The sequence below is a fragment of the Ambystoma mexicanum genome, chromosome 3q (genome assembly GCF_040938575.1).
Source record: "Ambystoma mexicanum isolate Mex_15411 chromosome 3q, UKY_AmexF1_1, whole genome shotgun sequence".
NCBI classification, from domain to species: domain Eukaryota; kingdom Metazoa; phylum Chordata; class Amphibia; order Caudata; family Ambystomatidae; genus Ambystoma; species Ambystoma mexicanum.
In genome coordinates, this window is record NC_090926.1 from 213,380,817 (window position 1) to 213,407,801 (window position 26,985).

General features: G+C 42.4%; 1 protein-coding gene across 6 annotated transcripts in view; it reads right to left on the reverse strand.

Moving 5' to 3' along the window:
* The window catches only part of R3HDM2 (R3H domain containing 2), a 2,186,793-nt gene that overhangs the window by 105,580 nt on the left and 2,054,228 nt on the right, over nucleotides 1-26,985 (reverse strand). For all 6 annotated transcript variants that reach the window (XM_069653574.1, XM_069653576.1, XM_069653575.1 and 3 more), the window contains one exon: nucleotides 20,267-20,411. In XM_069653574.1, the coding sequence (XP_069509675.1) occupies nucleotides 20,267-20,411 (145 nt within the window). The remainder of the gene's footprint in view (nucleotides 1-20,266; nucleotides 20,412-26,985) is intronic.

A 26,985-nucleotide genomic window follows, 5' to 3' on the forward strand; every position in this document is an offset into this window, starting at 1 on the left:
CCTCTTCAGGATGGGAACGAGGACGTTCTTTGTGCATCAGCAGAGGTGCTGGCAACTCAGCCGCAGCCGTCGAACACAGAGGAAAACCGGCAGCGTCGACGATAGGCCCCACCGGAGCCACGTTCAGAGGAGGCAATCTGGAATCCAGTTGACCCAACAAGGACTGTAGTGTAGACAGGACCTTGAGCGACAAAATCGCCTGCAGGTTCAGCAGCGGGTAACTGGGTGGGCCAGTCCCCCACGACGTGAAGGACCAACACACTGCAAGCCGAGGCCCAACGGCCCCACCACCGGCTCCCATTCGTCCTCCACCTCTGATGACACCGCCTCATGTTGTAGGAGAGTGTCAGATAAAAGAGCATCAAAAGCAGAAGGCTGCCACACCCCACCTGCCGGCAACAAGCTGTCAATGACGAGAGCCTCCGGCCTTTGCCTACCGCAGCCGCCAGAGCCGAAGACACAATCTTGGACTCAGGCATCGTAGTTGGCAGTAAAACTGTTGACGACGGGACTCCAGTCGACAATGACGTAGCCGGAACCACCACCTGCAGTTTAGATTTTTCAAGCGATCCGTCTGCTTGGTCCCACTGGACCGGTGCTTAGACAATTCTCTACTAGATGATGACCTACGATGGTCTCCGGAAGAGGAACGCTTCGAAGAGTCCTTCTCGTCTTTCACCAGTGAAGTAGTCTTCTCGGGCCTTCCACCAGACCCACGGGACTGGCCCGAATTACCATGCTTGGAAGACGGCGGCGCCCCCTTCGGCAGGTGTTTACCCGAAGAGGCGCAACCACTCTTCTCCTTACCAGAGGCAGGCCGAGACTTCTAAGCCGGTGTTCAGCGGACACCTACTGGCGAGGAACTGCTTGACCAGGTCTCATACGGCAGGCTACGAACCGACCCCACCTCAGAGGAGGGGTAGGTACCCTCATTCAGCCAACACACCAACCGCCGATTGCGGTCCTTAAGCGTTTTCTGAGAGAACCCTTTACAGATTTCGCAGGAATCGACAGAGTGATGAGGGTAAAGGCAATATAGGCAGTCCATGTGCCCGTCCCCCTCATACACCTTCAGCCCGCAAGTCGCGCAGGGCCGGAACAAAGCTTTTCCTGAAGACATCGCAAAGAAAGAACAACGCACCAACACGTGTAAAATCAGAACGAGCACTTTGGAGACGGTTGAAATCTGAAGGGAAGCAGCGGGGGCAGGGCTATTTATACCCTACGTACTATTGGTGGTGGCTAAAGCACCCAAAAAAGACGTTGATAGGACACTAAAAAGTTTTCCATAGGAAAACGCTATTTTAAAAAATGACTGAGGTTCCCAGCCTGACGACGAGGAATATTCACAGCATTTGAATCCATGAAAGATCCAATGCTGGAGAAGTTGATGTATTTCATCTAGCAGACAGGCATCTCGGGGGTCTTGGTTGGGGAGGTTTGGAGCCAGTATCAGGACAGTTCAAAGGCCGTTGAATGAACGGGAGCAAGTTTCCTTGCAAAATGACTTGTAAGGCCTAGGCGTCTGAAGTGAACAACTGCCACTCCCTAACATGCAAGGACAGCCTCTGCACCACTAGAGAAGGATGGGAGGAGTCCGGTTCAGAGGATGGTGGGCTTGGGTCCAGAGAGCAAGCCATCGCCACCGATCTGTCTTCCTCTGCCCCAACCTTGTCGAAGAAAATGTTGCTGGCATGAAGTCCCAGAGGGCAGCTGACCTATGCAATGTCTGGCGAATGAGAAAAAGACATGACAGGGATGACCTGTGGTGGGAGTGGAGGCGGGATGTTCGACGGCCACCCCTAGGGGATATGCAGAGGCTTTGGCATACTTCAATTACTCTAGAGACTCATTGGTTTCCGCTTAAACAGATTGTTACTGTCAAAGGGTACATCCAAGACTTTAGCCTGGACATCAGGGGAATAAACAGACATTTCCATCCATGACTGTCTGTAGATATAGTCTTTGAACATGGCTCAGTACACAGCCTGTTTCCAGGAATTTATGGGTTGCTTCACTCCTGTGATTACCAAGTGAAGTAAAACCTTCCCTCATATCGGGCACAGGAAGACTTGCTGCCGCCTCAGAAACTACACTACACAAACAGTGGGTGTATTTAGCCAGAGCACATGTGGCTTTCACTGCCCTCAGATCCATGCTGTCAAAAGTAAACACTCCAGCCAGAAGTACCCCAGATCTTGCTTTGTCTAGGGGGGCAAGGGAGGAAAAATTATCAACTTAGAGCTCACTGTAGATGCTTGAACCACCAGACTCTCAGGAGTGGGATGCGTGGTCAGAAAACCGGATTTGCTGGGGCTGGATGCTGCTCTTTTGGAGAAGTCACTGTCTACAACTTGTGTGAAGGCCAGTTTCAACCACACCGCAAGCACCAGAACAGCTAATGCCGGGTTAATAGACATCAGTCTCTTCAGGGCGGCTCTGATCCAGAATGACCAAGGGGCCAAACTGTACCTGGCTTCACTGGAGCAGGCCTGCCTTGGGTATGAACCTTATAAGTCCATGTAGGGGAAATATCAAGACCACAGGCATCCTGAAGGCTGGATGCCAAATTGTTGAGGGCAACCTTCTGGTCATAGGATTCCACTGGGAAATCCTCCACCTCTCCCGAATTCAAGTGCTCCAAACCATAAAGTATGGGATCACCCTCATCGAAAATCTATCAATTTAAGCAAATATTTAAGCCATCTGAGCAAAGTCCAGCCAAGTGTCGGTACAAAGGCAAAGTCAAGGGAGGAAGTGAGCGGCGGGGCTATGACACCCAAAGGAGGAGCCATTTAGTGTTGGCACTGGTGCAGAGTCAGCAGGCATGCTGCTGCAGTCTGAAACTGACTCTGCTGGCTTGTCCAAGCGGAGTAGGCCCTTGCTCTGCCACCAGTTCCAGGACCAAGTGGCTGCTACCTTGGCAAACATTTCCAGCATCTGCCCGATTTCCTCCACTGCTCTAGCTCATAAGAGTGAGGGGGAAGCTGGATCTTCAAGAACAAATTGCTTACCTCCAGTAATGTTCTCTCTGATGAAGGTTCTTACGAGTGATTGCTCAGCTTAGATATATTTTTCCTGCGGCAGCAAATCTCAGAAACTGACAGTAGGGGGCTCTGTGTGGCTCCAGCGTTGAGGTCCCTTACACCCTTTGTTGTTGAGCCCAGACATGACGTTCGTGTGGTACAAGTAGCCTGCAACGCACCCAATGACCTCAGTCACTCATTTTATCCTCCTGCTCAGATGCTTTGGGGATCACAAATTAGATTATGTACCTTTCAGCATTGAAGGAGCCCCTAACAGGAGAGAGAACCCTGGTTGCGGGGTAGGCTTGGAGGGTGATGAGGAATCCATGGGAGGAACATTCATCAGAAAGAGAAATAGATTGTGCCCTCTGACAGATTCCTTACCTTCGACTCCCCTAGCAATACCAAAATGCAGGAGGAAGGAGGACACTACTCCGCTAGTGTTAGAAAAGACCATGCTGCTGGACAGTCAGCTCTACCAAAGCTGGCGTCCTGACCGGATAGGGTGCCCAGGCAGTATAGAAGTCCATGTTGCAGTCTGACAAATGTCCCAAGTAGGGACTTCCCTATGGAGTGCATGGTTGAAGGTGCCCTGAAGCCTTCGGGCATGTTTTTTTCCATCCTAGAACAGCATTCACAGCCGAATAGTACAATTTATCTAGAAATTGTCTGTTTTGTTACTCCCTTGCCATCTTCGGCTAGTGTAGCCCAGAAAGAGATGATCTTCTAGCCTGAAAGGATTCGTTCTGGCGATGTAACAATTCAGTACTCCCCGCAGGTTGAGCCTATGAAGTATCTCCTCCTTATAGGCATGAGGTGGTGGGTAAAAGGCTGGCAAGCAAATATTTTGTGTAAGGTGGAAATCGGACTCCATTTTAGGTAGAAAGGAAGGGTGGACTCTGAGCGTGACTTCGTCCTTTGAAGAAATCATGAAGTGTGGAGCCAGAGAGGACACAAGTACAAAGGCTCAAAGGACGACCCCATTTGAAAAAACAGTACCAAGTTGAGCTCCCGTGGCAGCACCACAAGAGGGGTAGGGGAGAAGGTATTTGTAATTTTAGGAATTGCGTAACAATGGGGATCGTAACAAACAACCCTTGTTTGGGCGTGCGCTTGAAGATGGAAAGCGCCACCAGACAGCCACTGACTGATGCAATCTGTAGGCCTTGTTTGGCATGGTGCAAAAGGAATAACAGAAATTAAGATGTTGCACAAACAAATGGTGAATTTCTTTGCCTCTGTGCCAGGTGTACAATTTCTTTCATCAGCAGCAGTACAGTGCTTTTGTTGCTGGTCTCCTGGCTGAAAAAAACACCTTCATTACGTCCACTGAAGGTCCCAGTCTCTAAAACTCAACCTTTCAGAACCACCTGTGTATGTTGAGCGTGTCTATGCTCGGATTAAGAACCAGGCCCCTCTCTTGCAAAAACAGGTCATTTCTCTAGGGGAGATGGAACAGAATGTGGTCATGTCCAGACGAGAACCATGTCCTCCTGACCCAGTCCGGGCATTCAAGAAAATGATTGCTCCGTAGCTCAGGTTTCAGTAGTCCACGAACACATCAGCCAGTCGTCCTCTCAGTGGGGAATTCCCTGGAGCAGAAAAGCTAAGACTTCCTGTTGGAACTGGATGTGAAGAGGCCCACATGAGGAGTTTCCCCAAAGACCACCACTAAAAAGACTTCCTGGCACAGCTCCCATTTGTGTGAGACCAAGCCCTGCCTGCTCAGGGCGTCCGCTGTTGTGTTATCCATCCCAGCCAAGTGAACTGCCAACAAGTAGATCTTGTTCTCTAATGCCCAAAACCAGAGCTGCATCGCCACTCAGCAAAGGGGGGTGGGGGTGAAACCACACAACCTCTCTTTTTGATGTACTGCATGGCCACAGTGTTGTCCGTCATGATTAGGACAGTTTTTCCTTCTATGTCAAAAAGGCCATCAGCACCAGTCCAATATCCATCAGCTCCAACAGTGTAATTTTTTTTTTTTTATTGAAAGTTGTTTTAATCAAGTAAAACTTGATTTTTCAAAATAAAATATACATATTTAGACTTAAAAGAAAAATTAACACAAATCAAAACCATATCCAAAAATTCCCTAATTAATTTGCAAAGTAGATATATACATATACTTATTCATGCTTTAAAACGGGACAAATACATACCCATCAAAATACAATCGATAGGATGTACCCTGAGTCTAAAATTTATATAGTGAACACCTTAGATACGATTTAAAATACTGACTTTACCCTTTAGTCCCAAACTATACAGAAAATTCAATATGGCATACCTGATAACTTTCAAATGACTGTGAAATAACAGATTCCAGGAGTACGTTTTAGACATGGTCATATACCCAGAAAACAGATGTTCAAAATAAACAATTCTTTTCGCTTGCAAGCTTTGACATTCAACACATAAATGCTGCATTGTTTCAACGGCAAGGTTGCAAAACCGACATTGAACATCATTTTTTAAAATGATTCTGCGGTCACACAAAAGTTCCTTTGTGGGCCAAATATTGAGTCGAAACCTTAGGTAATCATCCCGCTGTCGGGAATGAGGAAACAGAATTAAATAACTTTCTGTTTCCCCATACCGTTTTAAGGCAAATGGATTAATCTTAAACTTTTTATATTGGAGACATGCTGACCGTGTTTTTATCCAGTCATTCTCCCATATACGTTTTTTCGCCTTATTGGGATTTCTTAGCAGTAATGCTAATGAAAAACCGATATTAATGATGATTTTTTCGGCGTGACTTCTCCAAGAAACCGCAAATGCATCGTCAGATCTTAAAAGGTACACTGCAATCATACCTAATAACCCTGGTTGGTTAACACTTAGTATACACTTGCGATACAACGAGCATAACCTCCATTTGTAGATGGCATAAAGAGACAGAAGTCCTAGCTCGTGTCACAAGATACAAATGGGTTCTGAAAAGGGGAGATTTAAAGCACACTTCCAATAACAACCCTCTAATATGGCCCAGTATTGGTAGGATTTTCTCATGACAGCCTCCGAACCATAGAGAATTACCGGGGTAAATTTCTGTCTATAATAGACCAATAATGGTGTTATAGAGAATTTGCAGTATTTGCTTCTTATTAGTCTACTTTGTGATATTGCAGTCGTTAAGCGCTGCTATAGATGTTGATGTTAGCATGCTTATCTGGAGAATTACTTATATAGACCCCCAAATAGATATAAAAGGAGACTGATGAGAGGTTAACATTTTGTAAAGGCCATCTATATGTGGCTTTCCTTTGCTTGCTTTTACCAAACTGCATAACCTTTGTTTTACTTAAATTGAAGGTAATACAGTTCTTTTTGGTGTATATATCCAACGCACACAGAAGTGCACGTAACCCTTTGGGGGTCTTTGAGAATAACACCATATCATCAGCATAGAGTAGATAATTTACGTTAACGCCATTGATTTTGGGTGGATCAGCCACAATTTTACTAAAATCTACACCAATATCTGAGATGAAGAAGGTAAATAGAGCTGAGGCTAATAAGCAGCCTTGTTTCAACCCACATGCAGTCTTGATTGGATCGGACAGGAGACCATCACTGGATAGTTTGATTTGTATTGATGTATCTGTATGCAAGTCAATAAGCCACTTGACAATTGACCACGGACATTTTTTATCCATCAGTTTTTTAAAAAGGAGTTCACGAGGTACAGCGTCAAACGCCATTTTAAAATCTTTAAAGGCTGTATAGAGTGGTGGTTGTTGTTGGAATGCCTTTCGAATGATACTTGCAAGAGTAATGATGTTTATAGTCGTCCCATTTTCAGGCAAAAACCCTGTTTGAAACATGTCTCGATACTTATTTGCATCCAGTCAAATGTTAAATCTATTCAAGACTAATCGTGCAAAAAAATTTCCTGGGCAGTCCAGGAGCGCTATAGGGCGGTATGCAGCTGGATCATCACGATTTCCTTTAAATATGGGTAGGATGATGGACTTCTTCCATGATTTGGGAATAACCCCAGTCAAGAGAATTTTACTAAATATCCGATGGAGGATCCTTGCCCATTCTTTTGGATGATCTTTGAGAATACCATTATGAAGCCCATCTGGGCCCACCGCCCTTGAGCGACTCAAGTTTTTGATACATATCTGTATATCCTCAATAGAGATGGTAAAGTAATGATACCAGCCTTGGGAAAATGTGTTCGGGATCAAGTTTGGAAAAGGCGATAAATAGAGCTTGCCACAATAGGTTTTCCAGATCTCATTAGGAATAGCATTTATTTGTACAGCATCCTGTGTTTTATGCGTAGCCTCATTCAGGCAAGCCCATATGCCACTAGTGGACTTCTTAATAATTTGAGACAGCATAACCTCCCCATTTTGTTGATAACATACAGCTCTCTGACCCTTTAACCATGTTCTATAGGATGCTTTTAGTTGTTTTTTAACTAAAGAACGATTGGTTATTGGTACAAATTTAAGATTACGTAGATCTCTTCGTAATTCAGCTTTTCTACACTGAACTGATGGATCAAAGGGATGACAATGTTTATGTCGAATACTCAAGTCCGGCATTCTTAACTGCTTAAACAATTGCATCACCGTCACATAACAGTTTGTTGACCCAATAAGCGCCTCATGAAACTGATTTAATCGATTTATGTTGCATCTCACTCGGGTACCACTATTGTTTACAAGATTAGAGTGTACATAGGTCTCAACCATTGATGGATTTACTGGTGGTGTTCTTGAATAATACATAGCGAGCTTATTATGATCACTACGTTTAGTTGCAACCACTTGCATGGATTGTACACAATTTAGAAAAGTCTTGTGGACAAAAACAATCAAGGATTGCTTGCTGTGACCCCCTACTCCATGTAATCCTAGCGGAATATCCCCCCCCAATAGCACCATTCTGTATCACAAAACCTCTCTCCTCCATTGTATTTAACCAAGTTAATTCATCAACAATATGTTCTTGGAGAGTTTGCGATATCAAATGGAGATTTAAATCCCCTACTATGATAGTTTGACATATATTGCTTTCAAGGGTCAGGCGATTGAGAATCGAATTTAATGACTGAAAAAAGGATACAGAGGTCATATTACCTCTACTCCAATAAATGTTGACAATAACCATGAGTTCACTGTTTCTCTGTAGTCTGACAATCTGGAAATACAAGGATGGAGAAACTAGTTTTTCACTTACAAAACCTGCAGCTTTACTAATTGCCAACAAAAGACCACCACTGGGTCGGCCTCTATAAATTTGAATGGCCGGTGTTATTATAATATTGTGGGACGCCCGGATTGGGTAATCAACGAGCCAGGTTTCCTGCAGGGCTATTAGGTCATATTGCGCCAAATCTTCACTTGCAAGGTCAAATAAATGCGTGTGCCCTCTCGTATTCCACGAGAGTAGGCTACCTATATCAGCATTATGTTATGATCTTGTAATGAACTCATGTGATGTCAACATCCTTGGAGCAAAGTTTACAATCTGATTCGATTCTCTGTTCTTGGTAGGCTGATATGTCTTAATTTGCGCTTTGTCCATCACATTATTTGTTATGAGTGAGTCTTTGAATAAATGAAAGCACAATTCATATAGGGCTGTTTTAGATTGCCACAAAATATTCATCACAATTGCTGATTGTAGATGAATTCTTGCCTCGGATGGGTCATTTATGTTTGTAAATTCAACCAATGAGACATCTGTTGAAGATATGTCAGACAAGGCTGGGATTTCACTGCATATATTCAAGATACTAGCCCGATTTAACACATATGTAGGATAGGAATCTTCGCGACATCTGATCACTAAGCAATGGGACCTAAGCTTAGTTTGCTGTTTATTACCATCCCTAGAATTGCTATTAGCAACTTGAGCATTTGTCGCAAATTTCTGCCTTGATGAAACATTTTCCGGCCCTGCTCGATTGCCCAACTGGGCCGGTCCCTTTAATAACTGGCTCACATCAGGATAATGCAGCATTGGATTCCCACCAGTCCCTTGGATACATTGGCTGGTTTCGCCAATATATGCTGCAATTAAAGTTTTTATGATATCTCGGATATCCTGGGTCTGAGCAATAGTTTCAGGCCAGAGAGACTGACCATATGCTTGAGTGATGCCATATTGTTGGGACAAAGGAACACCCGATAAATTGACTGATTGTCGGGGCATAGCTGTGAGCCAAGATTGGGCAAATGATTCAGCTTGCAGTGGGGGTATCGGACCTGATTTGGTATTCACATCAGTTTGTAGGTGAGTTTCACTGGAAATTACTGTTTTTAGGTCTCCCAGTATAGTAGACTCCTTTCCCACATCAGAACCCTGGATCATCATAGAACCTACACTATTTAAGGGACAGGAGGGGGCCCCAGGTATGTGTGACATATATGACTTAATGGATGTTCTAATTTCCTCTCTAAGTTCCGCTAGTGCCGTTTGGCTCAAATGCCCATCATTCGTCCGCATGCGCAACCTAGTCTGTGTGTCTACATGTCCCTCATTGCACGGTCTTGTACCGTCATTCTTAGTTACACCAGAATCAGGATTATTTATCATTGTTTGGGATTTGATAAATCGTTCCGAGTCTTGGGCACCCATACCAACTGAAATAGAAACCAATTCATCCAGGGGCCCATACGGCATAAAGGTTTGAGTGGCTTGTTTGGGGCCTGATTTTGCCAGATCGACTTTCACAGCTTTAACAATTTGATCACGTCTAGACAGGGTTTTGATAAACTTGCGGCCTGAGACCTAAGATCTGGCACCTCGCCCCTTCGTGAACAATTTCCTGGGAGCAGGGGGTGCAGGATCAGTGACCACCGCCACCGCTTGACTGCATTTACCTTAACAGGTTTAGACGAAAAGAACATATGGCCTGACGGTACGGTGGTGACTAAAGGCCCCCTCTCCTTGCTCTGGCCGTCAGGCTCATGAGTAGCTTTATCATCGTTACTTTGATTGGAATTTGTTTGTTCACTACCTATAGGGTTAGTTTCAGATGGGGAAAGTTCCTCTGTTGTTTTCAATGTCTGCTGGATACGACCATTAAGATCTACATCACACATTCTTTCATTGCCTCCTAGTTCATTCAAGGTACCAACTTGTATACAATCATCATACATTAGATTTTGCAATTCAGGCTGAAAGTTTTGGACAGTCTCTACAACTTTTCTCAAACTGCGGTAATTGTGTTAACACCGCTAGGCCACTGCAACATTGTTCTAATAAGGTAGATTGATGATTAAGCTTACCATCTAGAACTTCATAAAGTTTTGCTAATGCTAGTAAAGCAGTATTCATGGCGCCAAGAGTATTAAGCGCTGGGGCTTCCGGAAAGGAAAACCGTTTGGAGCAATTCTTATTAATAAAAAAAAAAAATCGGACTCCCGATGGGGTTCCTCAAACCTTGTTCTTCGAGGTGTCGGAGCAATGAAAGAGGGTGATTCTTCAATACAATTAGAGTTAATCATCTGTTCATTTGTTGGAGGGGTTTGATGACAATTTTGGATTGGAGTCCCACCTCCCCCAGAGTTAGCTATGTGATTTGTAGTCTCTATGATATTGTCTTGCTGTAACTGGATTAAATCCCCTGTGTTAGAACATATGTACATATCAGCTGAGGGGGAGACGGACTCTCCCGATGTATTCAGAAACTCCATAGCCTCCTCATCAATTTCTCCTGTCAGAGTAAGTACCTCATGGGCAGCACGCAGACGACGCTGGGCTGCCACTCAAACGCAAATGGGCTCCAACATAGGCTGCGTGCCCATGTCAGCATGGGGCATGGACTCACCACCGGGCTTGAGTCCATCATAGGTACAGGCTGTCACCAAGGTCATATCAGTGACTTGGCCTGAAAGTTTAGGAATCACATGCTCATCAGTGACCATATCTTTACTAGGGAACTCATTCATATTTGTCATATTTGTCACTACTGCAGACCCAGAAGGCTCCGCAATTGTACCAGAAGCTAGTAAAGGGGTAACATTGCCACTCACCATAGCCTCTCCCGACACGTTCTCTATCGGCACTTGCCCAGTCTCTGAACACACTAGTTGATTTGGGGCCGTTGGTGTCGGAGGCTCAGATAACAAACACGTTCCACAATTAGACCCGCTCTCTTTACTGCACATCATATCTTGGGTATAATACAGATGAATGTCAGATGAAAGTGACATTGAGCGCTGTAAATTTAGCTTTTTGCGGCTAAGGTTATGACCAATTTTGATGACCGCCATCTCTAAATTAAAAAGTTGGCCAGAATTAATTGCAGGCATGCCTGAGGTTAATTTAAATTTTTTACTAACCGTCGTAGTCATTTTAAATCACCAGCCACCTGAATTGGCAATACCAAAATACAGCCGCAGCCCGCTCGCACGCGAGACAGCAAGACAGCCCACTCAGCAACCACTCTTGCTAAACGCGCGCGCTAAACGCGCGGTATTGGTGGTTATGAAGAGGTTGCTGGGAAAGGAGCAGGCAGGAAGTCGAGAAATGACCCAAAAAACGTCAATGACATGGACTGGTTACACAATGAACTATGGAAAAACGGAGAAAATAAGGAAAATGAGCCACTATTCGCTGAATATAGTCAATCAGTTCCTTAGTAGACCCTTTTAGAAATAATTTGTACCAAAGTTCCAGTTCCACAGAAGCAAAGAAAGTCCAATCCAAAATTGATCTTCACACTGGACACAGGACACAGGAACAGCGTGGGAGACAGCAAGACAGCCCACTCAGCAACCACTCTTGCTAAATGTGTAATGAGGAGCTTGGTCTATGCCAGGGACAACAGCCCACTCACTGGCCACTCGTGCAGATGATTGCCCCAAGCTTTAGCCGAGGCATTCGTGGCCACAATTGCCCAAAAAAAGTTCTCCTGCCATCAAGTTCTCTCTGCGAGCCTACCACAGGGTGATTCTGTGCGACTCGGATTGGGACCTGTAGTAAATCTGTCATGCCGCCTGAGAACTATCACCACTGAGACCCGAGGGTCCACTGCAGTGACCTTATTCTCAACTGGGCCTCTGGCACCACGTAAATACACAAGGACATGAGACCCAGCAACCATGAAAAGACCAGGGCTGGCGAACATTGGGCGTTTTGAAATTTGGTGACCATCTGTTGGATGTGGGAAGAGTCCAGAACTGCTCAGATGAACTGGAACATTTCAGAGGGTGTCACTTGGGACTTCTTGATGTTGAGGGATAAACCCATTTTGTGCAGGAGTTGCCTGGTGTGTCTGAGGTGATCCTGAGCTTGGACTGCAGAATGAGCTCTGATCAGCCAGTCTAAGTAGGGGAAAATGTGAATTCCTCCCTTTCCCAAATTGGCCCCCAACACCACTACCACAGCTTGGTAAAAACATTTGTGCAGAGGTGAGCCCGAAAGGGAAGTACCCAGAAATGGTAGTGGGAAGTGCTGATGACAAATCTCAGGTACTATCTGTGTTTCAGATGAATCGACACACAAAGGTAATCGTGCTAGAGGGTGGGTGGCCACTTGCTGTGCCTATGTGTCAATAGCAATGTTGTACCTTTCTGAAGGATGGTGCGGTAGATATCCCCCTATCGGACTGGGGGTGCCGCACTGGAAGGGACAGAATTGCGGGTGAACTGGGGAGTTTTACCTATTCTTCCTCTCGATCTGGAAAACGTGTCTGGTGGTTAATTGTGTGCCTTGAAATTCACTGAAATCTTAATTACTGTGCAGTTGAGTTGCGCAGATTTAACACAACTAAACCCTTCAGCGGATGTGGGACGTCATGACCGCCTTAACTCAGCACGTTCCCGTTGCAAAGCCCACAAGCACATATATATTCTGAGAGAAGGGATTCATAATGACATAGAAAATGGCTTTATGGGGTACATCAAAAAGAATGTACAGAGTTAAGCTGGTCATAACTTCTCACATTTGCTGAATTCCAAGGGTTTTGTTGTGTTAAATCTGTGCAACTTATCTGTACCGTAACAAAGGTTTTCTTCAGTGAATACACACACACACACACACACACACACAGATATAGATATATATATATATATATGTATATATACACACATTTAAGAGAATGAAAGCAGTAGTATGTTTTCAGTTTGGATGTTGTCTCCTTGCAATAAAAGCAGCAATCTGAGTGCTGCTTTAAAAATAATTGTCTTATTTAACTTTTGAAAACTGACAAGCAGTGGCAGTCTGCGCTGATGAGCTCTGCCAGAACGAGCACAATTCTGGCTGATGGCCCTTACCAACTGCTTGCGCCCCATGCCCCCGAAACGTAAATTAAAACGGATGCAGCGTACCCTGGGCCATCTTAAGCACTTTTGGGGCCCTGGGCACAGACATCTTTGGGGCCCCCTCCACCAAACCAAAGAAATTAAGGGATCAAGAATACTGGTCGCACCCAACCCCGGACCCCCACGCCCCACCGGTCGCTCTCATAACCTATAGGTTGATATGCTGTCTTGCAGTATAATATGCACATTTACTCCCTTTAAGTCCCCTTACCCTCTTCATTGTTGCTCTAATCCCAATGATAAACAAGTAGCATTGAAGACCAACATTAGCCGTCTACGAAGAGGTTACTGTTCTAGCACATACTGGATAATTTGTATCAATAGCATCCAGGAAGGTATGCAGCCTGTAGTATTAATATAGGACTGTATGTAAAAGGTACATGTAACCCATAATAGACAGATAACTCACATTAGCTGCCTCGCAGAATGAAAAAGTGCTCATGCATGGATAGAGGAGACTAATTGGAAGGATAAGAAAGCTACACATGTATGGATAGTGGATACAGATTAGAAGCTACCAGGAAGGTGCCTTTATCCAGACAGACAGACTAGAAGTTGGATATGGTTTTCAAATAGTGTTGCCATTAGATATCAAAGAAACACATGCCTGTGGTGTGCGATATAAATATGTTCACTATTAAAGTATAAGCAACCCTATAGCCAGTGAAACAATTAATAAGTATTTTATGAAGATTATACCATGAGAAGAAAATCTCTCTGAAGGGCTCACAATTTTGAAAGGCTTAGTGAGTGGCAATATTGAGAGGTCAGGCAATACACGATTAAATGAGATGCCCAGGATCACACATTGGTTAAGGGGTGAAGCTGCAATTTCTGCATTTGAACACTTTCTTTTTTATTTCTTACCATGAACTAAAACAATCTCATTTTATAAAAACAGACTTGGAAAGTACACAAATCACATTACCAAACATGACAATTTTGAAACAAAATATTATAGAAGGATGTTATGCAAAATGGGAATTATTCTAGCTTCATTCTCTCCATGATAAAAGGGAAGTATGTAAATACCAGCATACCAATCAATGTGATTTAACAAATGTAATCTGAGTTTGTCTTATATATTTTAAAGCTTTAAATATTTCCAAAACAATGGCTTGTGACATTTTCATTTATAAACGTGCATAAAACCTTTGACTTTTACCAAAAAGCAAACAATTTTTTGTGTCAAGCAAGCAGACCTTAAAATATGCTTGCCTGAGGCCTGCAACATATGGTCCGCTTTCTTCGGTCTACCAACCCTTCCACCCAAATGGCATACATAAGAAGAAAGATCAAGTAATTGGCTAAACGATACCAGCAGCATGCAAGAAGGCAAACCTCACAGAAGCCGGCACAGTAATGTAAGATATAGATTTCACCAGGATCACTGATTCGACTGCTGGGAAATCCAGGATACAAACATGAACGCTTTTGTTCCATAGTCTTGAATTTGGATACCTATTCATCTCTTGGACTCACAGTTTATGGCATGGTTGGAGGCGATTGCCTGGGTTTTACAACACCCCATCTGAACAAACCAATTTCTAGACCTTCACCATACGGATATGTTAGTTTTTATAGCAACCCCTATTTGGTGCAGGTACATTGCTGATGATAGTAAAAAGAAAGAGGATTCAACTTGGGAACCCTCCCATCCCCTACACACTTTCAAATGTTTGGATTAATCCAATACAGTTGTTCAAATTGAGTTATAGGCATTGTACATATTTTTGTTTCTAACAAATATGGTCAGACACAGAAGTGTGAGATTGAGTCCAAATTAAATAGCGACACGTTTCGAGGAAGTTCTCCTCTTCTTCATAAGGCCAAACTTGGACTCTTAATGTAAAAGGAAAAACACAAATTCAGTAAAGAAAATATTGTAGGCACAATTCATAGATTGTTCATAAAATATTCAATTTTACAAGTTAGAAAATTTGGTGACGTTAGTTGTAACATGTCATAATATGCGTTGTAATACATACAACATTATAAGACGAATTATGTGGTCCATGTTTGAGAGAGAAACTGAAGGTCAATTAATACACCCCTTCCTGTAAAACAGACAGTAAAACATACAATATATTATAGTTCAGTGGAATGATCCCTCTACTGGGACCTATTAAGTGGATGGTGAAACATAAGCTAAAGTGAATATATAGGGAAAAAAAGCTAGTAGTTCCTAAGCTCTATCGATCTAGTGGGGAAGAAATGCGAAAGTCGTTACCTTTGTGTGTGGAAAGTGTCGGAAACAAAGAATCCGACAAAGCAGGAAAAATAAGTAAACAGACTGTCTTCGTGTATCAGTTAGTTTCTAGAGACACGGCCAATTGCCAAAAAGATACTAGAAATCTGTAAATAACAGAGCCTGATCAATGTCAAGCTCATTGTTTAAAAGTAACGGACATTAGTATGAAATATATTAAAAAAATCGAACAACATACCTAGCCAGAATGTGGATGGCGGTAAATAATCAATAGAAGAGCCCACGTAAAGTGTGGACCTCAAATATCCCGCTGTCGCTGCAGGAGTGCCTCAGAATGTAAGAGTTCTGTCACGCAAATAAACAAGCTGAACAGGAATGGAGTCCTGATTAGTATAAAAAAAAACAGCAATCTAAAATGGAGTAGTGAAAACGTAACGTGATGTTTAATAAAGGCAAACTGAAATGTTAAAAATGACCATGATTAGGATGTGCAAAAGGCACAATTCTTGAAGCTGATGTGAAACTGATGTCAAGATTGTGCGGCGGTCTACAGCTGAAGAATCCGGCAGTAATGGATTAGGTAGAGTATCAACTAAAGAAAGTGTAAGGGAAAAAGGAATAATGAGACTAAGGAACTTTATCCCTGGTCCATAGATAGACAAATGCTAATGCATTAGCGCTTACCTGGAGCGTAGGGGGACAATCCCGAACAGGGTCTGTTCAGCCGAGCAGCTTGTTGTTCACAAACCATGGAAACAGCATGTGACCATGGAGATAAATAGAGGACTAGAGTTATAGATAAAGAAGAAGGACTAAGGAGTAATCAGGTAGAAAGATCGGCCATCTTGAAACGAGGTTATATGTTGTGATAGAGTATGGACCTCTAGATATTCAATAAACTAGAAGTCATTTGAATCAAGAAGCGCAAAAGTGCGAAATAAGATCGATTGATACGAAAAATTCATGCAGTGCAGATACCTAGTGTAAAATGTAAATCGGGCATAACAAATACTAGTCCGCACATAGTAGAACGGGGAGAGGAAAGCTAAGAAAAATAGTTTACCGTGTGAAATAGAATTGAAATAAGCAATGAGAAAAAGGTCGTAAATAAAGGTCGTAAATTGGACAGAATGCTCTGATCTAAGAGGGGGAAAAATAAATATAATAATCAAATCATCAGGGCAAGGTCACTGAATGACTGTGTGTAACCTCTCAGTCTATAATAGGTGGAGAAACTAACCCTAGAGCTCTCTTTTTCACATGGAAGACATAGTACAATGTGACAGTCTCAGTTGGGTAAACGCATTTAATTTACAGAAGATCAAAATTAAATGTAATAAGTATAGAGTAAACAATAAGAACACATTTTACATTGAATTTACAGGCAATGACTTTTATGGCAACCATCTATTAGTCTCAACAAAGCAGTGCCTTAGATCACAGTCAGACACTGGAATAGTAATGTAACTTTCAGGTTTATGTTGTTGAAGATCAAGCATTCCTTATTGACAAATTCAAATCACAAAAAACAGTTCAATGTGAAATCTTCATTTAAACCCCAGGGCTGTAAAGAGCTTAACTTGTCAATCCAATACGACTCTTTTTGTAGTAAGAGTGACTGGTAGTCACCTCCTCTTGTAGGTCGTTTGACAACTTCTAGCACCTGGTATTTTAATTGGGCAATTGAATGTTTCTGCATGTTGGACTTGTGTTCAGACAGTCTTGATTTGACAGGTCTTTTGGTCTGTCCTACATACACTTTGCCACAAGGGCACTTCAACATATATATGACATCTGATGTCAGACACGTGGAGTAGTCTCTTAATTTGATTTTTTTGACCATTCCTGGGGTGAGTCACTACATTACCTTTGATTGTGTTATTACAGTGTATACACCCTAAACAAGGGAAGGTGCCTAGTTTTTTGGTGGCTAGGAAAAGTTGGTTCTCCTTTGGTACTCTTTCAGCTTTCACCAGCTTGTCTCTTATATTTTTACCCCTTTTAAAACACATCATTGGAGGTGTGGGGAACAATTCTAATAGAGTTTGATCATTGTGAAGGATATTCCAATGTTTCTTTATACTTGTTGTGATCTGAAAACACTGTCTTGAGAATTTTGATATGTATAGAAGTGGGGTATCTTGAACAACAGATTTAGGTTTCAATAAATCTGTACGAGAGATCTCTGAAGCTCTATCTATGGCAATTTCCAAAGTTTCCGGTGGGTAGCATCTGTTCTGACATTTACCAACAAGATTTGTGCATTCCTTATCTAGAACTTCTGGGTCAGAAATTATTCTTTTCAAGCGTAAAATTTGACTATATGGTAGACTTTGGAGCATCGCCCTCGGGTGGAAGCTAGAATAGTAAAGCAAATTGTTAACATCAGTCGGTTTATGGTATACAGATGTAGCAATCTTATTGTTAACAATGCTCAAGTTAACTTTAACTTGAGCATTGTTAACAATAAGATTTGAAAGTATTCAAACATTTGAAAGTGTGCAGGGGACGGCAGGGTTCCCAAGTTGAATCCTCTTTCTTTTTACTGTTTATTGTCGGGGTCTTGTGCCATGACCCCAGTTCCTCCCCCGCACCTAAAAATGTATTTAAAATAATCCTCGAATTTCTTTACTAAACTTACTTACCATAGGTGTGCAGTTCTATCTAAACCCTTTGCTACATTGCTGATGATAGCAGATGTTGTTCTGCAAAACCAAGTACATATGCAGGCAGGTTTATAAACTTCAGACATAGGAAAGGCTCAGACAGCCTTGATGGAATGTGATATTCTAATTTTGCATATGAAAACATATCTCTGCAATGGGTGCTTCACACACAGAGCTAACTTCTGAATCATTGCGGCACTCAATTTATCAATATGCATTTCACTGTTGCCTATTGCACAGGATCAACCTAATTCTCACAGGAAAGAAAGAAGGCTACCGAGTTGTGCCATAAGGAACACAAACTATGTATACCACAGTGAACACAGAAAGCAATACATGATGAATTGATCAACGCAGAATGTACTTGTCAAAACAGAAAGGCAATGGGTTTAGAGCCTCAGCTGCACCCCATAAAATATCCTGATGTGTGCTATTTAGGACTGGTGAACAATGGAATCCTACTTCTTCAGATCAGGCAGCTCTGTGGGGGGCCCCCTCCAAGGTGGGGCCCCTGGGCAGGTGCCCCTTTTGCCCTCCCATAAAAACTTCTCTGAGCGTACCACTTTGGAGCACCTAACCATACGCGAGTGACACCTCATAGGGTGTCGCAGTTTTTCGGAACACAAGCAGTGCTTGCTCAAGAGAAAAGACTTGCAGTGTCGGCCCTCCGGTACTGATGGTTGCTACTGCCGTTATCAGGCTGGAAAGTGGTGGATTTGATTTTCACCTTCCACATTAGTTATTACAGAGAATATGGTGCACTTTAATAAAGTGGCCTCTTCCACAGAACACATTTATAATTTTGCGCAAGCCTCTGAATCAGGTCCCACCTGTGGTGGAAGTTATTTAATGCCTGAATTAGATTTTTAGCTTTGTATAGCAGTTAATTGTGGTGCAAGAGAAAACCGGAACAGTCACTGACAAGCCTCAGACTCCTTCCTTTTATTAGCTATACATTAATTTCTAATGACATTTCATTTTTCAAATACTGATTATAAAAGTTTTTTCAGATGAATTAACATTCAAAAGTTGAAATAATGACCAAAATGTTATAAATTATCATTTTTGCCAAAACACGCTTACATATTTATCCCAGAGGGCAAGTATCCCCGTTTATATTCCCGACAGGTTTAAAATTTGAAAAACTCTTCCCATATGGACAATGATTAAGTATAAACAACAAAGCGGCCTCTGTGGGCGGTTTAAAAAAATAAATGAATAAATAGAAAAGTTGACAATTTAATACTAAAAAGGCAGCCACATGTAGCAATAAAATACTCCAGAAAAATTACGGGAAATCAGGAGGCATGGAAACCAAGATAAGAAAAAGAGGAAATGGGACGGTACACTGGCAGGATGGGGGTGGCAGGTAAAAAAGTGAGGCTGTGAGAAAGGCTTCTCAGTGAACGTGGGGTTAAAATCTGCTTGTAGTATAAAGGTGGCAAGTGTGCTAGAAAAAGAAGATAGAATGGCAATTTTCAAAGCTGTATGAGGAAAGGCGTTAGAAAAGCAATTACATTTACATTCTCTTCATTTTCAACCATGTGCCACTTCAGTTACTAAAGTAGCCTAAAAAGAAAAGTGGACGTTACATTATAGAAACTCTAGCATTTTAGCAGTGGCGCATAACCAATCTGCCAGTTTTTCTGCATCAGGTCACTCCTCAAACAGTAATTCCAGTATGGCATTTGTACATTAAGCTGGCGCAAAGTGAATACAATCAATGTGGGTGTGTCTTTTCAGTTTCAGTTCTGTAAAAACCAATAGAAAACACTTTTTATGGAGAACTTGGATGAAAAAAAGTGGTTTCCGTCGTCAACTGCTTAGGAGATCCTGATACTCCGCCAACACATTGTACTTTAGTGTGCTACCACCCCCCAACCCAAAAAAAGGAACGTACCATGTACATATCACAGCAATCAGTTACACGTTATCCTTAAACAAATTACAGAGTTGTGAAACAATGATCAGTTAAAGATCACAAGAGTTGTACAAAATAGGCAGAGAGAAGGATCTCCCAGGTAACTATTGCACTACTTCATTCCTTGCACAATACTCTTCAGCTCTTACCTTGTGCTGGCACGATGGGTCGGGAGAACTGTGCAATGACAGGTAAAGATGTGATTCCTGTGCAAACACTGCTGAGGTTGGTAACGGGAGAAGGTGTTGGCGACTGGGCTGGGGATGTCATGGGACTGTTCATTTGATTATTGGCCTGCAGGTAAAAGCACCAATGAGAAGTTATGAATCTGTGCGTCAGTCACAAGGAGCTCCATTTCTTTTGCATACAAGCAAAGAAAAACAATACACACTTTGTGGAGCTGGTCTTGATTTAAGGCGGTGCATGTCTAAAGGCATGTGGGACTGTGGTAAGATTTCAATGCAACTCGGACAGTCTTTTAATCAATTGCATAATCATTTTCCAGCCAAGGGTAAACTGGGGTGAGCAAATGTTTCCCCTGTTGCTCTAATATGCTCTATGCCAGTACATTAAATTCAGGAACAATGGGCATAGCCATTTGATTGCATTAATCATTATCTGCCAGTTCAGACAATTCCTCATTCCTCATACACAATCTCTAACCACCTCTGCAATACTGAAGCCGACTTCCAAAGTTCTGCTACTGGTTCTCAAATAAGAACCCTAATAGTTTAATTTACCATCCTTCATTAACAGAACACATTCACTGTTGTACCAGTAACACACATCTCAGAAAAGCTAAACTGCCACCTCTACAGTAATTTGACATTTGTTTTCTTTCCGACAATTGACAGAAGAAGCGAGTGATGGATAGATGAATAACAGAAAAAAGAGAAGGGGTCCCTGTTTTAACGTCCCTAGTTCTACAGGTCAATCTAACAGAAATACCACAGGGTTTGAACTAGTCGACCAATACAAAGATGACGGAGTACACAAGTAGTTTGAGCTCGGTTTACAGTTCCCAAGCTTATTTTCTTTTATTCAAGCAAATATGCTGTATCAAAAAATATATTAAACGATTCATATAACTCTATGGCCCATGCTCTTAATTAATTTGTTCACATTTATACTTTCCTCGTCAATCTCTCATTCTACACTTCATTCTTTGAAAAAATGGTCTGTATATAAAAAACTCGAAAAACATCTGTTCTCTAAATATGTTTACAATTCATTGTGAAAACATCCCCACCAATTTGGGGTATCACACAAGTCTGTGTTCTGTTATTCCCACAGTTCTCACGTCGACACGTGTTTCAGTTGCTCTCAGCGAGCATCATCATTAATACTCTCTGTATGGCAACCTTCTTCAGGACAAAACCAATTTTTCAGGCACATATATTGACATGGGCCACACCATCTAAATAAAATACATAAAACACATGAGTATTGTGTATCCCCGTCACTCCTTTTCAAGTTATTTGATTGCATATTAATATGATGTGCTCTATAATCACTAGAACAACCAACTCACCTCCTATCCAATGGGGTCAGGAGGGACAGTTGGAATCTGGAGGCAAATTGTCCTCTGGTCTAAGGGGTTAGAAAATTGTGTCCATTACCTAAGACTGTCTCCATTTCACTTGATCGCAAAAGCCAACATTATTTCTGTAACTTTACAGATCACAAAGGGTACCCATCAATGGATCGGACCCGAGTTAAAAAGGGCTACATCGCTTACTCAGGGTAGCAACAGCCACAGCTTCCAAAGCGGATTTGTGGGAGACGTGATGTTCGATGGACAAAATATGTGTAAAGAAGGTTTATAATTCCAAGGCTACCCTTCTTTCATCACCTTCCTTCTGGTTCATGAATCTGAAAACAAACACCATTGGTTGATTATATATGTTCCACCTAGCTAGATATTATTCAATATGGGGTTGTATTGCTTCGTGTTTGTACATTTTTCTTTTTTCATTTTAATTGTCAACACAAAGGAAGTATCTTACTTCCTGTTCGGGTATTTACCATTTTTATTCTCTAAAGTTGATACTGGTCTGCTTATTTAAAAGTATTGCAGTACATGAGCCTAAACTAATTTGTTTGGATAACCACCGACTAATGCTTTTTATAACACATCGAAATCTCTTGTGTTTAAAGAAAAAGCGTGGATCAATTTGTAGAGACACGCATTTATACCCTTATTTGTCGTTTACAGAGCCACTGCCTCCCGTTTTTGTTTATACCGGTGACATCGTCTCGTGTCCCAAAGAGGATTCATTTATACTTTCAATCTGATGGAGTGTACTTACCCGTTTATCGCCGTCTCCGATTTTTCGTTTCTGCCTGCACCACAATAACGCGCAATGCAGCCTGCCGGGTCGCGGATACCGTCAACGCGAATCCTCGTGTTAATGTTCATAGAAAGCGGACTTTAAGGTATACGCAAGCGCAGGGGGGCGTCTCCTCGCGTTGCGAGCTTTATTTCATGTCCGTATTTTTTATTATTTTATATTTTGTTTGCAAGTAATCTCATCGTTGTGCTTGGATTAGTGATGATCAGTAATAACCAAGCACCTCCCAACTTGTAAAGGCACTGCTTCTATGTTAATAAAAACAAAAAACAGACCAATCCAAGGTCTGTTGCCAGATAATTTGTGTTAACCCATTTATTGTAGAAACGTGGTGGGAAACTCCAATTCGGAAAATGTAGTTTATTCAAGCATCTTTCTTTCGTTGGCATATATTTCTGCAGGGGTCAGATATGCATGAATGCAACATAAACTGCACCACGCGTTTTTCAGGCGTATTTGTTACAGAGGTGGTGGATATTGTCACTTGTTTTGATGGTCTTTAATAAAGCCTCTAAATGTAAAATTCTGATTCGCTGCAGGGAAAAAAACCTGTTTTACATATTGGCAATCAGGTGATTCCATTCCACGGACAGATTCAGACCCCGTTTCACTGTGTCTAAGGTGTGTATCCAACATTGTTCCTTCTGATGTAAGAGAGTGCCCATGTCGCCACCTCTATTTGAAGGTTTTATTACTTGTAATACAAACCACGTTAGGTCTGTGTCTTTGTGACCATATCTCCCAAAATGTTCCACGAGAGGCTTGTCCGCCACTTTATTCCTTATACAAGATCTGTGTTCTGAGATGCGCTGCCGTACTTCCCTAGTGGTCTTTCCTATATATAGAAGATCACACGGGCATCTTATTACGTAAATGGCATTCTTGGTTTTGCAATTAGTATGCATTTTGAGTTGCCATTTAACTTGTCTGTACTCAAAATCGGTTCTTACCTCTGTCAAAGGGCAAGCTGCACATCCTCCACATTTGTGGTGACCAATCACAGGGGGCAACCCCCATTGATTGAGTATCGTCTGGTTGTTTTTTGGTTCCACGTATGTATGTACTAGTTTTTGCCTCAGATTTTGGTTTCTTTTAAAGGCAAACATTGGTCTCTGGTGTAGAGACCCATCCTGCTTTACAAGGTCCCAATTGTGGTTGACTATATTTTTAATCTGGTTACTTATTGGACTAAAGGTGGTAACACAGACCAATCGCTCTTTTTTTACCTTTGGCTGATGGGTTAAACATATGTCCCTACTGGTATTTTTTGCCCTCTTCAAATTGTTTTTGACCAGTCGTGTGGGATAACCCCTCTCCACCACTCTATCCTGTAACTGTTTTGAGTGTTCCATAAATTCTTGATTAGTGCTACAGTTGCGGGGTATCCTTAGAAATTGCCCATATGGTAAGTTATGCCACAGGCCTGCAGGATGAAAGCTGGTGTAATGAAGCAAGGTGTTACGGTCTGTTGGCTTTCTATAGAGTGTTGTCTCCAATTTGGCTCCTGCTTTTCTGATAATTAGATCAAGAAAACTTACCTCAACAGTGCTTGATTCCATAGTAAACCTGATGTGGGTATCTTGTCTGTTTAGCCATTGATGAAATGATTTCAGGGATTCTGCATTGCCTGTCCATGTTATAAAAATGTCGTCAATATACCTATGCCACCCTTTCAAGTGTTGGCATAGGTCTGGAATGGTTTCAAGTGCATTTAAATGTCCTGATATAAACTTGTCCTCAAAGTCTGCCATATACAGGTTCGCCACATCAGGGGCAAATGTGGCCCCCATGCTGACACCCCTGCATTGTTTGTACAACTGTTGCTTGTGTAAAAAGAAGTTTTCAGTCATCGCCAACCTAGCACATTCAAGTATAAAAATTGTAGGTGGTTCGTGAGGTATAGTACGGGTGTTCAAAAATTTACCTAGGACATCCAGACATTCAAGTTGCTGAATAGATGTATACAACGATTCTACATCCATTTTTGATACAGCATATTTGCTTGAATAAAAGAAAATAAGCTTGGGAACTGTAAACCGAGCTCAAACTCCTTGTGTACTAGTTCAAACCCTGTGGTATTTCTGTTAGATGAATAACAGAACATTATAATAACATTGGTCTTGTAAAGATGTTATGGTTTGCTTCCTCACAGATATTTAAAAGGGTGTGTGATGAACAACAGAAGTAAATTGTCTACCTCCTTTTGAGCTACAGAAGATGGGATATGGAGGTGGTTACATCAAATAAGCATAGGCCGTGTCCCGGGAAGAACTAGAGCAGTTTGCCATTGGTTGGTAATGTCCATCCATGCCTTTTAGGATGTGGCAGTCTCTTGAAGGGGATGCAGCCGCCAATGGGAAAGCTTTGTAATGATTTCAGTGTCAAGTCTCAGAATGTGTTCCCAATTGTCTGTCTTGCTGTAGTATTCTGAATCACACGAAGATCAGGGATTTGATCGTAAGGTAGATGAAGATAGAGATGACATAGTATAGTCTGATAGAATGGCTCAATAGCTGGAGATGATGGTGGCATAAATGGACTACAAACCAAATCTGGATATTGAGGCTTGTTGTAAGAGTCAAAGGGTTCCATGTGACAATTGCGTTTATAACATAAAATGCGTCAACACTGCCCATACCCTCCTATCAGTCTCCTTTCTACCTTCTCTTTTTTCTAATAACCCTTTCTCTGCTGCCAAATTTACATATATTCTAGTTTTTGAAGGTGATCTCCAGCCTATGTCCCTACCAAACCAGGCAAAAAACAAAAACAAATGTAGATTACATGGTACACCGGGGAACCATTTTTAAAAAATTGCAATTAAGTAATGTATAGAATCCTGATGGGAGACCGGTTGTATGATTTCGACACAAAGCACTGAATATTTTTGATTTCCCCAGACCTAGTTCATCCAACGTTTCCCTGATAAGTCACCATCCATGCCTCCTCAGGGATGCCCAGGGAACTCCTGCCCATTAAAGTTAGGATACCACAAAGGCACCCTGTCCTGTGTGTGAATCTCCTCACCTAGGTAGCTGTGTATGCCCCACTGGATGGAGGCAGCTTTTGTAAAATATGGTGGGGGAAAGATTGCTGTACCCTGGAGGCATATGCCCACCAGGAAACTGAAGCCAGTACCAAGTCCAACAGCAAAGAACATATTACTTCCCTACGCTAATGTTCTTTCTGATGGACTTTCCTCACATCGATTGCTCACATTTGATATATTATTCCTGCAATCGAAGAAACATTAGACAGCAGGTGCGCCATGCGCTCAGGCATTGAGGTTCCTCAGCACCTTTGTCGTCGAGTTCAGACGCGATGACCACACTGACTCATGACCTCAATTACTTGTTTTATCCCTTGATCCGCCACGTTAGGGATCACATATTAGATGAGATAACTCATGTTTTAAGGAGACAGTAACAGGAGAGAGGCCCCCGATTGTGGGGTGGGTTGGGGGGCGATAAGGAACCAATGGAGGGAACATCTATTAGAAAGAACACTAACAGAGGCAAGGAATTATTTCTTCTAATGGATTGTGTCCTCCCACAGAGCCCTCATCTTAGACAGACCCCTATAGCAGTACCAAAATGCAGGAGGAGGCAGAAGCAAATTCTCCTGATATAAGATAAGAATGTGTTGCAGGACAGCATTACCAAATCGGGCATACTGACCTGATAAAAGTGTCCAGGTAGTAGTGTTTCACAAATGTGTATAGAAGCCCATGTTGCAGACTGAGTAGGGACTCCCCTTTGGAGTGCCGAAGTGGCAGCCACACCGCTGATTGAATGCATCCTAAAGCCTTCAGGGATGTCTTTTACGATTCATAGAACAGCATTCAGAGACACATAGTACAATCAATCTTGAAATTGCCTGTTTTGTTACTCCCTTTCCCATCCTCATGCGGGTGTAGCCCACAAAGAGCTGATCTTCTAGCCTGAAAGTCTTTTTTTTTCTGGCGATGTAGAAGCCCACTTCTCTTGGCGGGTCGAGTCTATATAGCCTATCCTCCTAAGAGGGATGAAGTGGCGGGTAAGACAATGGCAACAAAACCTTTTTTGCAAGGTGGCAGTTAGACTGTACCTTTGGTAGAAAGTAAGGGTGCACCCAAAGCATGACCTTGTCCTTTGTCCTTTGAAAAAATCGTGAAGGGTGGTTTCCATGAGAGAGCCTGGAGCTCAGACCATGCGTGCCAATGTAATCGGCAGGAGGAAGGCAGTCTTCCAAGTGGGAAATCTGAGAGGGCAAGAGTGGAACGGCTCAAAGGGTGACCCCATTGGAAAAGTCAGCACCATGTTCAAATACCACACCAGCATCACAAAGGGGGTTGGAGGAAAGGTATTTGTTAGGCCTTTCAGGAACTGCATAACAATAGGGATTGCATAGAACAACCCGATTTGGACATACTCTTGAAGATGGAAAGCAATGCCAGATATCCCTTGATTGTCGAAATTTGTAGGCCTTGCTTGGCATGGAGCAACAGGAACAGTAGCACCTTTGAGATGACGCACAGA